This window comes from Schistocerca nitens, chromosome 12 (genome assembly GCF_023898315.1).
Source record: "Schistocerca nitens isolate TAMUIC-IGC-003100 chromosome 12, iqSchNite1.1, whole genome shotgun sequence".
Taxonomy (NCBI): Eukaryota; Metazoa; Arthropoda; class Insecta; order Orthoptera; family Acrididae; genus Schistocerca; species Schistocerca nitens.
The window spans coordinates 31,385,945-31,402,629 of NC_064625.1; the positions used below are offsets into that span (position 1 = coordinate 31,385,945).

The 16,685-nt window shown below is 35.6% G+C and overlaps 1 protein-coding gene across 2 annotated transcripts in view; it reads right to left on the minus strand.

Moving 5' to 3' along the window:
- Positions 1 to 1,703: 1,703 nt before the first annotated feature.
- LOC126215331 (DNA topoisomerase 2-binding protein 1-like) overlaps positions 1,704 to 16,685 on the minus strand; it is a 121,155-nt gene continuing 106,173 nt past the window's right edge. The window contains exon 10 of one of the 2 annotated variants that reach the window (XM_049942013.1): positions 1,704 to 3,740. In XM_049942013.1, coding sequence (XP_049797970.1) covers positions 3,524 to 3,740 — 217 coding nt within the window. In that variant the 3' untranslated portion in view covers positions 1,704 to 3,523. The remainder of the gene's footprint in view (positions 3,741 to 16,685) is intronic. The other variant, XM_049942014.1, reaches the window with a different exon arrangement.

Genomic DNA, 16,685 nt, shown 5'->3' on the forward strand with positions numbered 1-16,685 from the left:
ATTAAGAAATATGGTCTCAGTTTCAGTTTTTAACTCATCATAGACATCCCAAACTATATTTTTGGCATCGAAATGCAGATTCACATCTTTGATCACTGTGAACAGCTACACAGCAAAATCAGATAATCATCTCCCTCTTCAGCTTAATTGTGTATTCTTCCCTGTCAAAATTAGATACTCCATTATGAATACACGTAAAAATGGTTTGTCATTTGTGTAACAAATTTTAAATTTTGAATCCATTATTGGACACATTGTGAGCAGAATATCTAGAGGTAAAAAATTAATATGCAACAAAGTAATAAAGCAATACATTGCTTGCTGCTCTACACAAGTGCAAAGAAAACATCCAAACACAGCAATTTCCAGATGGAAACAGATTGGAAATACACTAATCGACAAGGTAATGAGAAGTCCTGGTAGAATGTAAATAATTTGAGGAGTAAACATAACAATTAACTTTTGATCAGTTTGTCAGCTCGTATACTGTTTCAATTGTAGTTTACAAGATCACTTGGTTTTAAAACACTTTCTTGGAATAAGTAATGTACTTCTCAGTGAATTTAGACATACTGTATAGTTATCAGAATGGAACAGAAATTAAAAGTTTACTTTTACAAGTTTCAGTTGTATACTTAACATGACATAAACATCGATCAAGAAGAAGCAACACTGTATACACTTAGGACTGTTTTAGAATAAGGCACCACAGGATTCTTGTCTTTCACTATTTTAAGCACATTTCACACTATTGTAATTTTATTGTTTAAACAATTAAACAGTGACAGCAATATCATAAAAAGTGGTGTCGAGCTGGCTGACATGTTTCTGATATTCGTAGATTATGAAATGAAAACAGAAAAGATTGAGTAAAGTATTCTATAAATACTCTGAAATATGCCATTTATTATCCAAAGCTTACAAGGTTATGCTTAAAAATTCTATCAGGAAGATGGCCTCCATTTAAATCAATGTACTTCCAGAACTTGTCATACACAGGCATCTGTTGGTCACGGTCAATAGCCCGAGTTTCATCAGCAATGGTTTATTTGGCTTCTCAGATGTTCACTATATGCTTCCAGAACACATGGTCTTTCAAGAATCCCCACATTAAAAACATATTAGACAATAAGGCTGGGTAACCAAGGAAGCCACGGAATGTCTCCAAACTGAGAGATAATGCTTCTGAACATTCCATAAACAATGGCCATATTGTCTAATGTCACGTTTGGATCAATATCAAGCCATCATAAGTGAGGCTGAACAAAGTTTTCTAACACAGTGACATAAAATTCTGAGTTAATAGCAGCTGTTACTTCATCCTCATTCTCAAAAAAATATGGGTTTACAACCCCAGAACACTGAATTTACACCAAACTATCACTTTGGGAGAGTGCAATGGTTTCTTGTGCAGCTATATGAGAAACAAAATATTGTTCTTGTGAAACCCAACGAGCTCTCTATTTTCACAGTTATGAGTGCTATCGATAGAGGATCTAAAACTGATTCCACATTTCTACCTTTCCAGAAGGTTTATGACACTGTTCCTCACAAGGTACTTCCGATCAATTTGCATGCCTATGTAGTAGGGATATCATTTCAGTTGTTTTACTGGATTCATGATTTCCTGTGAGATGGATCACAGTACATAATAACCAGTGGTAAATCATCGAGTGATATCTGGTGCCCCCCCCCCCCCCCCCCAAGGAAGTGTTATAGACCCTCTGCTGTTCCTAATCTACATAAACAATTCATGTGACAATCTGAGCAGCCCTTTTAGATTGTTTCCAGATAAAGTTGTTGTCTACCACCTATTACAGTCATCAGAAGATCAAAACCAACTGCAAAGTGACTTAGATACGATATCTGAATTGTCTGGAAAGTGGCAATTTTTCCTTAATAAGGAAAACAGTGAAGTTACCAACAAGTACAAAACGAAATCTGTTAAATTTCAATTACACAATAAATCACACTAATTTAAAGGCTGTCAATTCAACTAAATACCTAGGAATTACAATCTGAACAACTTAAGATGGAACACTCACAGAGATAATGTTGTGAGGAAGAAAAACTAAAGACTACATTTTACTGGCAGAACACTTAGAAGAAGCAACAATTCTCCTAAAGAGGGCATCTACATTACAGTTGTTCATCCTCTGCTAGAGTACTGCTATGCTGTATAGGATCCTTACCAGATAGAACTGATGGAGGAGGCTTAAAAAGTTCAAAGAAGGGCAGCTTGCTCTGCACTATCACGAAATATGGGAGAGAGTGTCACAGGTAAGATAAGTGAGTCAGGATGGCAATAATTAAAACAAAGGCATTTTTTGTGTGGTGGAATCTTTGCACAAAATTTCAATCACCAACTTTCTCCTCTAAATGCGAAAATATTTTATTGTTTCCAGCCTACATCAGTAGAAATGATAATCATAATAAAATATGAGAAATCAGAGTTTGTACAGAAAGATTTAAGTATTGATTTTTCCCATGCGAAACAGTAGAGAAAAAGTCTGAAGGTGGTTCAAAGAATCCTCTACCAGGCATTTAAGTGTGAATTGCAGAGTAGTCATGTAGATGTAGATGTACTGGAGATCAGAACTTCACTTTCTGTTAGTTCACAAAGCCTCTAAAAAATGAAAACGGGGCTTGGCATAATGAACAAATTATTCAAGAAAACAGGGCTTCTGCTTAGTGAATTGACCATGGCAGTGTAAAAAGTACCTTGTTCTTAGTTGTCTCTGGGGTTAAGTTTATGATAAATTCCCAATTTGTAAAGATGAAATTACATATCATCAAATATTTGGCGTAAACTTCTTTAATTCACCCTAAAATATGAAACTGTGTAAGAGTCGAAGACTATGATCAAAATCTTTGTTCTTGCTGCAAGTTCTCGAGCATGTGTGTTGCTCTCTGATGTCAGTGCTTCACATTCAGTACACTAATATTGCCTCCAAATTTCTTCAGCTAAACCAATATGGTACTCCCAAATGATACTCAACCATGTTGACCAACATTAAAATGTTGTCTAAAAGAATGATGCATTGCTGTCACAGATTTATTTTTGCAATAACAACAAACTGAGCTAAGACGTTGTTACACATTCCACTGCTGCTGGCATATGAAATCACACCCTCTCCTTTGCCCTTTTCTCTCTGCCACCCAACACAAAATACTGTACATGCACAATATTCGTGATCAAATTGTGTCAGTTGTTTCCACACCACCCTGTTTTTCTAGGTTAATTCATAAAAAAAAAGAAATTGTACTTACAATCAAGCAATGAGGTGGGTGTGTTGATATTTTTTATGCAAGAATTGGTGATCCCAGTATGGGTTTACACTTTTCCACATATTTAAAAAAAATATATATTAAAATGCTTGGCAATTTTTTATGCATTGCCATGTCAACAAATAAACCACGCAGTGTACATGGCAAAGGCCCTGTTACAACTTTTAAAGAAGCACATAAAAATAACACAGGCACATATATACAGCTTAAGTTCTTATCTTAAGAAATGCAGTGACTATAATCTGTCCAGCTGTGCCATTATCCATTTGTATTCTGGAAGGATATATCTTTTAGCCTCTGGTGGAGGTTCTTTTACAAGGTAAGCCAGGATGTAGACAGGATACAAACATGGTACTTTATTCTTAATCAAGGCTTCCATATCTATTGGTTCACTTAAATCTTTAATATCAGCAAAGCAATGGGTCGCACCCTGTGGATCTTTGCACGGTGGCCTGCAGAAATAAAAACAGTTGTTAGTACCAGCAAAAATTAAATATATTTAAGTTGTGCTAGGAAAAGATCTTCCCTAATTAAATTTAAAATCTAATTGCAGATAACCATAAAATTTAAATCTAGACCTCGACACCACCATAAGTGATTTGTTTATTTCTGACAAAGTGCAGGTCTGATATGTGGGTCACCATTCCATTTTGATAAAGTTTTGCATGGGCTTTCTACACTGAAAACATAGAGACATGTGTTCTGGCTTTTTCTATACACTATCTTGTTGGGGGAAAAAAATTATATTTAACGACAGAAAATTGTATTTTCAATGCTATACATCAAAAGATCATCTAAAAACAAATATTTTATTAATATGATATTGGGCCCAAAGTTACTAATGTTCAAGTTATTAATGTTTTTGTGCTGTAGCTTGGATACCTGTCATTCAGTGTGCCTAACAGAGTGAGATGGGCAGCCGGGCAGTCAAGGCATTAGAGTAGCTACGCTGGTCTGTATTTGATTCTTGGTCGTGGCATTTTTATCATTCTATATATTTTTCAGTGCATCTGATAATATTCTGATAATTTATACCTTTCTTCCCCCTTTTCTTTAAGTAAAACAGCGGGAGCTGTTATTAATAATCAAATAAATATATATTATAAATTATTGACAGTTACTTTCATCATGATACATAGTACAAAAATACACCTAAAGCTTATTATTACTTAATTCCAATTGGCTGCCTATTTGCGAGTGTTCTCACAATCAGTCGACTGAAATTTATCGTTGAAACATAAATATTTCTCGAACCATGCACAACATACAAACAAAATCTCACCGCATAGTCACATTACTCGGTACTGTGCTCACGGAAAACATATCTTATTTACATTGCTAAAAACAGATTAATCACATATCAATTTGGGTATGTACCCAGCATAAATAAGCACATCTTGAAGGACAGGTGTGGTCAAATGGTTATGAACCAATGCACGAATTTTGATCATATCCACCCTATTTTGTACCTGTCTGCTGTGTTGTGATGTCACCTGTTTTTGAAGTCATGTAATGTCACACACTTGACAAAGAGGTACATTTCAGTGGTATGGTGCAGGTTGGTTACACATCATCATCATCTAAGAAAGTCCTATCTACCACATCATGTATCTCAATGAAAATAACTGTCAGTACATTTTAATGTATATTTATTTGATTATTAATCACATTGACTGATGTTTTACTTTTTTAAAAGAAGGAGAAGGAGAAGAAGAAGAGGAAGGCAGAGAAAAGTATTTGGATTATCAAAATATTATCAAACCCATCAAAGGAAAAAAAAATCAAATAAAAAATATGTGGTGACAAAGAATTGAACATGGAACAGTGGTTTTGTAATCTAATGGACTGCTTGGCTGCCAACTTCAACTTCACTCTGTTGGAAACAATGAATGATAGGTACCTAAGATACAGTATAAAAACACAAAAACATTAATAACTCGAACATTGTTAACTTTGGCCCCATATTAAATTCATAAAAAATGTTTGGTTTTAGATGATCTTTTGATGTATAGCACTGAAAATACCATTTTCCATCAACTTTGACCTCAGTTTTTCCAAAAACTGGGGAGCAAAAAGCTGAAACACATGTCTTTTTATTTTCAACACAGAATGTCCTTGCAAAACTTGATCAAAATACATGACCCACATGTCACATCCTCCACTAGTGAGAATACTTATATAACCATTAGTTGTTCTACCATACTCATATAACCATTAGTTCTTCTACCATCTTATTTTGCTGCATATCTCTTAATGCTGTTGCTCTACACATGCATCCCGCAAACAGAGAGAAACAACACTGTGATATTTTTGGACATAATCAGCTGTGACTGGGCAACCTTTGGTGGCATTAATTGTGTAATAAAGTTAATTGTAATACCAGTCCAGAGTAATGGAGAAACTGGACTCACATTTATTCATAGAAGCTATATAAATCAGAAGATGTGATAATGGGTTTATCATGTCAGTGAGGAGTCAAACTGTATAAGGAATCAACCAAATCCACAAACTAAAAAAAAAATGTTGTCAGATACATGTGTAATGCATAGCAAACAGAATCTTGTCACCCAGTACTTTGAAAACTAACAGTCCTAACTGTTCGCTCTATACACATTTATGAAATTATAAACTTCCTACACAGTAAACAAAAATTGTTTGAGGAAAAATATTTTAACCACACATACAACATGAAAAATACAAATAATTTTACATCAGCTACACACAAATTGAAATTATGCGCACAAACTCCACAATATTTAGGGATAAAGATACATAATGAATTAAGTGCCAAAAAAATTTTTAATATGGAGCCACATATTCTAAAAATTGGGCTTCAACAGATTCTGTGTGAGAAATAATAATATTTGGTAGAAGAATTCACTGAGAAGGAAATGATAATTTTAGCAGGGAATAACTTACAAAATTGTTTTATTATTAGGATTTTAGTATTAACATCAATTGTTCTACATTTATGGTGAAGTTTCGACACAATTTTGCCATGCATCTTGTACCTGAACTGAATGATTCAGAGCTTTTATGTTATGGAACAAATAAATCACAATCCATGAAAGTCCATTCTGGCATCAAACTATAATGAATTACCCAAATCCATAAAAATAATAATGAACACAAAGAACTTTCAAATGATCACTGAAGGATTACATGATCAAGTACTGCTTCTATACAGTAAGGGAGTATCTAGAAAAACAAAACTGTACCACGAATTCAGATTGTATTTGTTAAGTGCATAGTGCAATAAAATATTGCATAATATTACTTTTTGTTAAAAAAAAACATGCGAAAAATTTAAAGAACTGTATATAGCAAATAAGCAATTACACTATACAGTCCTAAATTCACAGAACAAATAAATAAATAAATGGCAACTGGCTGTCGTTCCTCACACTTGTTTATAAATTATGCAAAATTTTCCAGTATCATATTAGGAAACAGGATGTTTTACTTCCTAAAAAATAAACTTACTAAATTTTAATAAGGAAACATTTTATAACTACTACCATCAACTCAATTAAGGAATCATTGCACTGTATTGCAAACAGTATCACAAAACAGCCAATCAGATTGGTATCAGCCCAACATCAAGGAAGTGAGAAATATGAAAAAATTAACTCTTTCTAAAACACCTCCAAGTTTGGAACATTTTGTTTTCCAATAGATACCCTCCAGTGGAAATGCCCTCCATCAGTTCCCCAATCATATAATAACATATTATTCAAACAAAATGTTAAATCAGTAGAAATTTAAAGCTGGAGACAGTAAAATGAAGACAGAAATCACTTACCTACCTATTGTTTCATACCTAAGTTACTACACTCCTTTAGTAATTGACTCCATCCCATCCACCCTAATGTTGGGATGAGGAAGGAATATGGTGGCAAAGAAATGGAAAGGAAAGGTCGAGCACACGAGGTACAGAACTGGAAAGACAGTGGGGGCTAGTGTAGATTTAGGCTAGAGGAACAATGAGAGTAGGACATTCTGGAGGGAAAGTTCCTATGTGCATAATTCCCGGAACAGCTTCTAGGAGGGGAACTATATGGCACAGGTATTGAAGAATTTTGGAACATGTTTCATGCTCGTATATTATGAAATTTCTGGAGACCAAAAAAGTCTTCAGTAGGATCCAACATGAGTTCCAGATACACTAATCATGTGAAACTCAGTTTGCTCTGTTCATCCACAACACCCGAAAAACAACAGATAGTGGCACCCAGATAGATGCCGTGTTCTTTAATTCCCAGAAGGCATTAAAACAGTTCTGCACTGTTGCCTAAAAGAATTTTGGGTGTACCCCAAAGGACTGTTACAAGAACTTTTTATGATATATATAAATGACCCAGTAGATCAGGTTGGATGTTCCACAAGGCTTTTTGCAGATGATGCTGTTGTATACAGAGAAGTTGCAATATTTGAAAATTGCAGCAAAATGCAGGAAGACTTGCAGAAGATTGATGCTTGCTGCGAAGACTGGCAGTTGATGCTCAAAATAAACAAACATTGCATATTGTACATACATAAACAGAAAAACCCATTACTGTATTATTAAACAATTGCAGAACAATGACTGGAAGCAGATACTTACGTAAAAAATCTAGGAGCATGTGCATGGAGCAATTTCAAGTGAAACAACCACATAAAACTAATCATATATAAGGCAGATGCCAGACTGACATTCATTGGAAGACTTCTCACAAAGCATAGTGCACCAACAGACAATGTAGTTTACAAAACCCTCATTTGACCAATACTTAAATATTGCTCATCAGTCTGGGATCCATAACAGACGGGATTGATAGAGAAAATATAGAAGGTCCAAAGAAGGGTATCACACTTTGTTAGAAGTTCACTTAGTGAGCAAAAAGTGTCATGGAAGCAATCACCCAACTCTGCCAGCAGATGTGCAAGAGAAGCATTCTGCATCAGGATTAGCTTTACTGCTAAACTCCAGAGAGTGTATGTTCCTGGAAGAGTCAACCAATATATTGCTTCCTCTTACATATATCTCATGAAAAGAACATGAGGGTAAAGTCAGAGAGCTTTGAGTCCATGTGGGCACTTACCAGCAATCATTCTTCCCATGAATCATTTGAAACTTATACAGGGGAAGGGGAAAATGACAGCAGTACACAACGTACCCTCCAGCACACTCCATAAGATGGCTTGTGGAGTATAGGCATAGATGTAAACATAATAATACAGAAATGATTAGGTAGGAAAGTCCTGGTGGAACATAAGTATTTTAGAAGTAAGGGACACAACCTGCTGGTAAACAGTAGCGTTGAGTCATCAACAGGACAGAGGAAGGGGAAACTGTTGGGTGGAGGGTGTGGGGCAGTTGGTTAATGGTGGCCAGGAGGGTTACAGGAGAGAATGATGTGTTGTGAGGATAACTTCCGTTTGTGTAGTTCTGAGAAACTATTGGTGGAGGGAAGGATCCAGATGGGCCAGGCAGTGAAGCGACTACTTCTGATTTTTGGTGGGTGGTCTCCTTTACTCGAAAAATATTTACTGCAGAAATGTGTGTTTTGAGGTATAACACCTAATATTCACGGACACAACATTTACAAGATTTGGGATAATGTCCACACATGCAACATTACGACTCTTGTAGCACTTCTGATGAAAAATCTCAACAATTACTAATACAACAAAATATTTCTAAAAGCTTCACCAAATTGCTTCAACTGAGAGATGCTACAGTCTTTTCAGCTTCAGTAATAACATCCTGAAATTCACATTTTTCCTGCTGTTATGTTGTAATTAAACTACACAAACTTAACAATCAAAGCACAGATTGAAGTTAAGGAAGTCAAAATCGAAACTTCATCATCATCGTCAACACTGCTGAATAATAAAGTCATCCTCTAGACTTCCCAACACATTGCATCATTGTAATCTTCAACTACATGTATCCACGCTGCTTTTGCAAGACCCCTCTCGCTGATGTTTCTTCTCTCTCAGCATCCAGCACAGAACTTCCTATGTCCATCTACCATCCATTCACTTGCCTACATGTCTTGTCACGTCTATTTCATTTTTATTACATTTCTAATTGAATCTTTCAATTCAATCTGATCCATCATCCATTTACATGCTTACCTGTTTCTCCTTTTACATATAAAACATGCACTACAAAGGAATTATCCAAATGGGACAGAAATTGGTAGAAGTGTTGTACATGTACATGCCTTTGCTGGTCATCAAGGCTCAGTACAAAGTGGAACTCATCACTGAAGACAATTCTACTTCAGTAAATGAGATTCCAGTCTGAAAACATGTCTGGAGATGCCCCGGACAGCAGTGAGATACCAACCTGATTGTCAACCGATATATGACCCGACCAGTAGTGATGGTCTTGGGCACCATTTCTTTTCATAGCAGGGCCAACTTGGCTGTCATCTGCAGCACCCTTACAGCACAGCAATATGTCGATGATATTCTATCCCCTGTTTTGTTGCCATCTTGGGCTTACATACGAGCAGATAATGCCCACTGCATACGTGGAAATTTTCTACTGCTTCTGTTCGTGCCTGCCAACCCTACCTTGACCAGCAGGATCACTGGACCTACATCTACATCCATACTATGCAAACCACCGTGAGGTTCATGGCACAGAGTATGTACTGCCGTACCATTTATTAGGGTTTCTTCCAGTTCCATTCATGTATGGATTGTGAGAAGAATGATTGTGTGACTGTCTCTGTGCATGTAGTAATTAATCTAATCTTATCCTCATGATCCCTATGTGAGTAATATGTATGGGATTGTAGTGTAGTGTCACCATTTAAAGACAGTTCTTAAAAATTTGTTAACAGACTTTCTCAAGATAGTTTACGTTTATCTTCAAGAGTCTTCCACCGCACGGGGTAGCCACGTAGTCTGAGGCGTCTTGTCACGGTCTGCACAGTTAGCCCCGTCAGAGGGTCGATTCCTCCCTTTGGCACGGGTGGATGTGTCGTCCATAGTGTAAGTTAGTTGAAGTTCGATTAAGTAGTGTCTAAGCTTAGGGGCCGATGACCTGAGCAGTTTGGTCCCATAAGATCTTACCATAAATTTACAAAATTTACCAAGAGTATTCCAATTCATTTCCTTCAGTATATCTATGACACTCTCCCATGGATCAAACAAATCTGTGACCATTTGAAGTTCCCAACTCTCTATACATTCAATATCCCCTGTTAGTGCTATTTGGTATGGATCCCACACAATTCAGTAATATTCTAGAACTGATTGCACAAGGGATTTGTAAGCAATCTCCTTTGTAGGCTGGTTGCAATTCCCCAGTATTCCATCAATAAACTGAAGTCTACCACCTGCTTTACCCATGACTGAGCCTATGTGATTATTCCATTTCATATCCCTACAAAGTGTTATACCCATGTATTTGTATGAGTTGCCTGATTCCAACAGTGACTCATTGATACTATAGTTATAGGGTACTATGTTTTTTCATTTTGTGAAGTGCAGAATTTTATGTTTCTGAACATTTAAGGCAACCTCTGTACCATTTTGAAATTGTATCAAGATAGGACTGAATATTTATGCAGCCATCTGTGTGTGGCGTGTTTATAATTATGTTTTATTTATATTTTAGGACAATTAATATGTAAAAACACACCAAATGTCATAAAGAAAGCGTGTAAACCGTCTGAGGATGAATCACAATGATTCGAAACCGGTAATGGTTTCCTTTGAATAAAGGAACTGAAAGTAAATTTGTGGCTGGTTGCTGTCCTAACACCATCAACATTTGTCTTCAAACAACAGCCACGGTCTCCATCGTGTCATCATATGACAAAATTGCTTTATGCAGCTTCTTTTGGATACTATCTCATTATAGATAACTGCATCATCTGCAAAAAGCCTGATGTTAATATTAATATTGTCTGCATAGTCATTAATATACAACATGAACAGCAAGGGTCCCAACACATTTCCCTGGGGCACATGTGACGTTACTTCTACGTCTGATGATGACTCTCCATCCACGATAACATGCTGCATCCTTCCTACCGAAAAGTCCTCAATCCGGTCACAAATTTCACTTAATATCCCATATGAGTATACTATTGACAATAAGCATAGGTGTGGTACTGAGTCAACTGCTTTTCGGAAATCAAGGAATACTGCATCTACTGCATATCTCCCCAAATGAGAACATTTGGAGTATTATGGGCAGGGCCCTCCAACCATCCCCAGATTTTGACATTCTACCATGCCAACTGGACAGAATTTGGCATGATATCTCTCAGGAGGACATCCAACAACTTTATCAATGCCAAGCCAAATAACAGATTGCAGACCAATGCATCATTGACTTACTCAATTTGTGAAGCTCTTTCTCTTGAATAAATTGTTGAATTTTTCTGAAATTGTAATCATTTGCTTGTCTGTATGTGTACATCAGATCTTGTAATTTTCATCTCATTTTGATAATTCCTTCAAAGTGCATCTTTTTTTTTTTCTCCCAACATACATCTCACCATGTCTTCTTTCTACATCTACATCCCTGCTCTGCAAATCACTGTGAATGGCACAGCAGAGGGTATATACCTCTGTACCACAATTTTGGATTTCTTCCTGTCTGATTCATGTGAGGGAAGAATGAGAGCTAAAATGCCCAGTGCACACAGTAATTCATGTAATCTCGTCTTTGTGGTCTCTATGGGAGAGGGCTGTACATGGCAGTTGTATATTCTTAGACTGTTTGCTAGCAATCATCAGTTTTTGAATGGTTTTCACATTAAAAATTCACAGCTCACTGCCAAAATCTAAAACTGCACAGACTGATTGAAAATGTTAGTATACAAACACATGTTTACCCATAGCATTCTAAGCAAATTCCGCTTGTTTCTTTTGCTGTCCATTCAGATGACTTCAACTACTCTGTACACAAAACTTCATGAACTGTTTCTTCTTCTTCTTCTTCTTCTTCTGCTTTTACGGCCTCATTGGACCACTTCAGTCAATCATTTCTGGTCCTCTTCTTTGGTATTTTCCCCTTCCGAGTGGCCCAGTATCTCTTCATTCGTTCCGATGCTTTTCGTCGTTCCTTATCTGTAAATACCCTTTTCATTGTAAGTTGTTTGTCAATTTTTGGTTTAAATCTTATTTCTGTGTCCCTCAACTTCTTTAAATTTGGCGTTTTTTTCTGCAAATCATCCAGAGTTATTTCCAGTTCTTCCATATCCTCTCTTATTTCCTTAAGCCATCCTCCTTGTTGTTTCAAATTCCAGAGTTTCTCAATAATTTTCCTTGATAATCTGGTTTCTGGTGTCCTCAGAATGTGACCACAAAAAGAGATCCTTTTCTTTCGTATAGTATCAGTGATGGGCTCCAGTTCTCTGTATACCACTTCATTTGGAACTATCCGCCATTGCCCAGCTTTTTGATATTTCTTATTTATGCATGTTCTAGCAATTCTTCTCTTTACTTTTAAAATTTTGTCAATTCTGTTTTTCTGGGTGACTTTAAAAAGAGTTTCACTTCCGTATGTAACCTCTGGTTGAACCACCGTCTTGTAATGTTTTAATTTTGTTTTAATTGATAGACATTTTTTATTGTACGTAGACCATGTTAGTTTTTGAGCTTTTATCATTTTATTAGTTCTTGCTCGCCATGCAGGTTTCTCGTCCAATTTATGTGTTATAATTTCACCCAGGTATTTAAATTGTTTCACTATTTTAATTTCCCTATTGTTCACTGTGATGTGATCTATTACAAGTGGATCCGTTACCGTTATTTCAGTCTTTTCAAATTATATCTGGAGTCCTAATTTTTGTGCTATATTTTGTAAGCTTGTTATTTGTTTCGTGGCTTCCTGAATATTATTAGCTAGTAATGCTAGGTCATCAGCAAATCCCAAGCAATTTAGGTTTATTTTATCTTTCTTAGTTCCAATTTTAATATTCATAGGATTTTCCTTGTACCATTCTCTCATTACATATTCAAGAGCACAATTGAATAGCAATGGTGATAAACAATCTCCCTGTCTCAACCCTGTTTTAATCGTAAATGGTTCAGATATTTCTCCTCTAAATTTTACTTTGGATTTGGTGTTTGTTAAGGTTAACTGCATCATTTTTATTAATTTAGGATGAAGTTTCTATAATATCATTGTTACTGATTTTTTTTATTGTAACTGATTTTCAAGCCCACTTTCAAATCAAGTTATTCCATTGGTTGTTGACGTTTATTTGTACAACAGACAAACTGTATCGTGTCATCAGTCCAAAAAAACGTTGTTCTGATTACATTCTGCTTACACATATTCTTTCCTCATTTTCTCAGCGCAACAATCTGAAGACTTCCTTTAAAGCTGCTGGGAAAATTTTTTCTGATAGGGAATCTCATTGCCCTACTTTCCCTTCGATTCCAAATTTTTCACTATACTGATCAAGTTTAAACAAAGCGGTAATAATGAAGCATACAGCTATCTGTGTACTTACCTATGTTGAATCAGTACTTTTTTTCTCAAAGGCTGTTAGTATGGATGTCACTGAAGCAGAACCTGAAGTTTTTTCAGAATCTTTTACTTCCAGACAAAGTGGTAATTGGTATTATTTACATCATTATACAAGTTTGTGCACAACTTGCAAATGATACACTGTGCTATACATACTTCTAAAACCAGATTGTTCCTTTACTGGATTAAAATCTAATTTTTTCCGATGCAGTTGGCAGTAATTTTAGTAAATATTGCATATATTATTGAAAGAAATCTGATGTCTGTAGCTTTTTTTGTCTTGTCTATCCTTTTCATAGAGAAGTGAAACAGTTAAAGCATAATTTGAGTTTTATAGAATTTTCTTGTTTCACAAACACCTACAATCAATTTTCAAGTTCCCTTCTGTATTCTTCTTCTTCTAGCTATGCCCATTTCAATTGGAACATTATCATCTCACAGCCTTCTTCTTTGTTCTTAATACAATGCCGTTATACATCTCATTTGGCATTACCTGCAGAAAGTTTTTATTTTCCATTACAGTATTAACATTCTGTGTTTCCAGCTCATCTCCTGAACTATACAAACATTTAAAGACCCTTTCAAATGCTTGGGAGAATTACCTCTCTGTAGTTAGCCAATTTGCCATCTCAACTGTTGAAATATGATGTCTACCCATCATATGGTTCTACTTTGTTAATTCAGCATATTCTATCATGTTCCTCTTACATGGTCACAACTGTCAAGATTAGGTATATTGTGTAAGATAAATTTATTAAAAGTGCATAACACAGTATTAATTCTGTAAATATTAGCAGTGCCTGTTTACTGTAACGTATTCACCTATTTTGACAATCTCCTGACAAATGAGCAGGGTAGTTAGTATTATATTCAAATGTTTTATGTTACACTTTCTGACATGTTCCGTACCGACAAGGATCATTTCAGTTTTTGGGAATATGGAATATACTGAATCTATTCTAATTTACTCTAATCTATACTTTGATTGAAACTCCTGCCTTCTCCTGAATAGCTTCCCAATTTGATCTGAGATTTTCTTGTCTTTTAAATCCTTTGTCCTTGCAAAGACTTTTGCTGGTTGGATAAATACCTTTGTTAAAAATTCCCCTTTTGTCTGTATCCACATAATTTTTTTCACAAAATGCTTAACCTTCTGCTTAATTTAATCACAAATCTCCTTGTTCTTTGATGAATTCTAAAAATCTACTTTTCTAACTTCCTGCCTGATCAGTCTATTTTACTCTGCATCTTAAGAGTGTATGATCAGTTACCAGTCAAATGTGGTTCAGAACTGGCACATAGCACTGTGCACTTGAGCAATAAAAGCCACACCTGGAGAATCTTGGACTCTGCTTGAGCTTTGAAAGTCCTACAACTAGGGACATCTGTTGGTATTATCTCCATGACGGAACTAACCACTGTAATTAATTCTGGCAGTCCCAATTACAATGTAGTCTAATGGTTCATGTTTTATTTAGCTCAATAAACATTTAATCCATAACTAATTTTCTTGTTTCATCCTAATGATCCCATCATGTTTTCCATTATTTAAGAGCTTATAACTTTTTTAAAAGTGTTATTTTCATGTGTGAAAACTATTCAAAAAGTTCATTTGCAACCCTCTTAGAAATCGTAGTGCCAAATAACCAAATGAAATATTATTACTCCCTGTTCTAGCTTCACAACTGGATATTTTCTGAAGGAAAACATTTTCGCCTTTTACTCCTAGCTTTATTTTAAAGTGGTGAGATTGGTATCGGGTAATTGTAGTCTTATCAGAATGTGAAAGAAAATGCATCCAGAATAACATTTCTTTTTCCAGTAAATGTGTGTTAGACATGTTACATGTTCAGTAAATAGTTTATAAACTGCTACATCAAAATGATCTACTTACTGTTCTGCATAAAAACAAATAACCTAAATTAAGAAAAAGTGTTGCATATATGCCATAAGAGAATTCTTATTACAAATTTGGTCAAATACTACAGGCGTTTGTCTATTTACATTAAGGGCAGGGTTTTAAGATATTTTATCCACTGTTTGACAAAACTGTAGAATTTTAAGCAGAGTGATAGCTTTCCATTGGAAACAGTTTGCCATTTCCTGCATGTCACTTGCAGTGTGAGTTACATAATAGTTCAAGTAACACCAGATACTGTACCGAATTTGGTTACCTACAGGAAAGTTTGGGCCCATTTGACCACTAGGATCATTTGCTAACCATATTCTGCACAACTTGTTTCTTATTATTTACAGAGCAACACCCACTGAAAATGCCACAAGTTGAGACCAACAACAAGAAGATAAAACTGTTCACTCCTTGCCTGCTATCATGTATGTGTGTTTCCTGCTATCTTGGGGCTACAATTTATTATTGTTGTAATTTCCACTTTCTCTCTAGTGAACAATTATTTCTCTGTTTCTGTTTTACTTACTGAAGCCAGATAGGTTAGTTCTATGAGTACAGTGCTTGATCCAGTTACAATGGGTCAGTTACAACATTAATTTTATTATGACCTTCCTGAATTAAAACATGAGATGTATTTTCAGTTGTGAATATGAATAACAATCAGCTGTATAAGGGAATGACAACAATGAGAATTTGTGCTGGACTGGGACTCGAATGCCTGTTCAAGAAATTCTGGAACATTCATAATTTCTCGCCAATGTTGTGTTGCAGCAAAATGTGGTTAGCATACATGCACCCGCCTGTGTTTAATGTGTATGCACCGGAAGTTTCATTGTAGTACTGGTATGTCATTTAGTTATTGTTCAGTGTTGTGTTGAGTAGAACATTGTGTCGCACAGTTTGTGAATTTCGAGATGGCAGAGTTAGAGGAGCAACACATCTGCATTAAATTTTGAGTGAAACTCAAGAAAACCTTTACAGAGATAAACTAAATGATGAAGG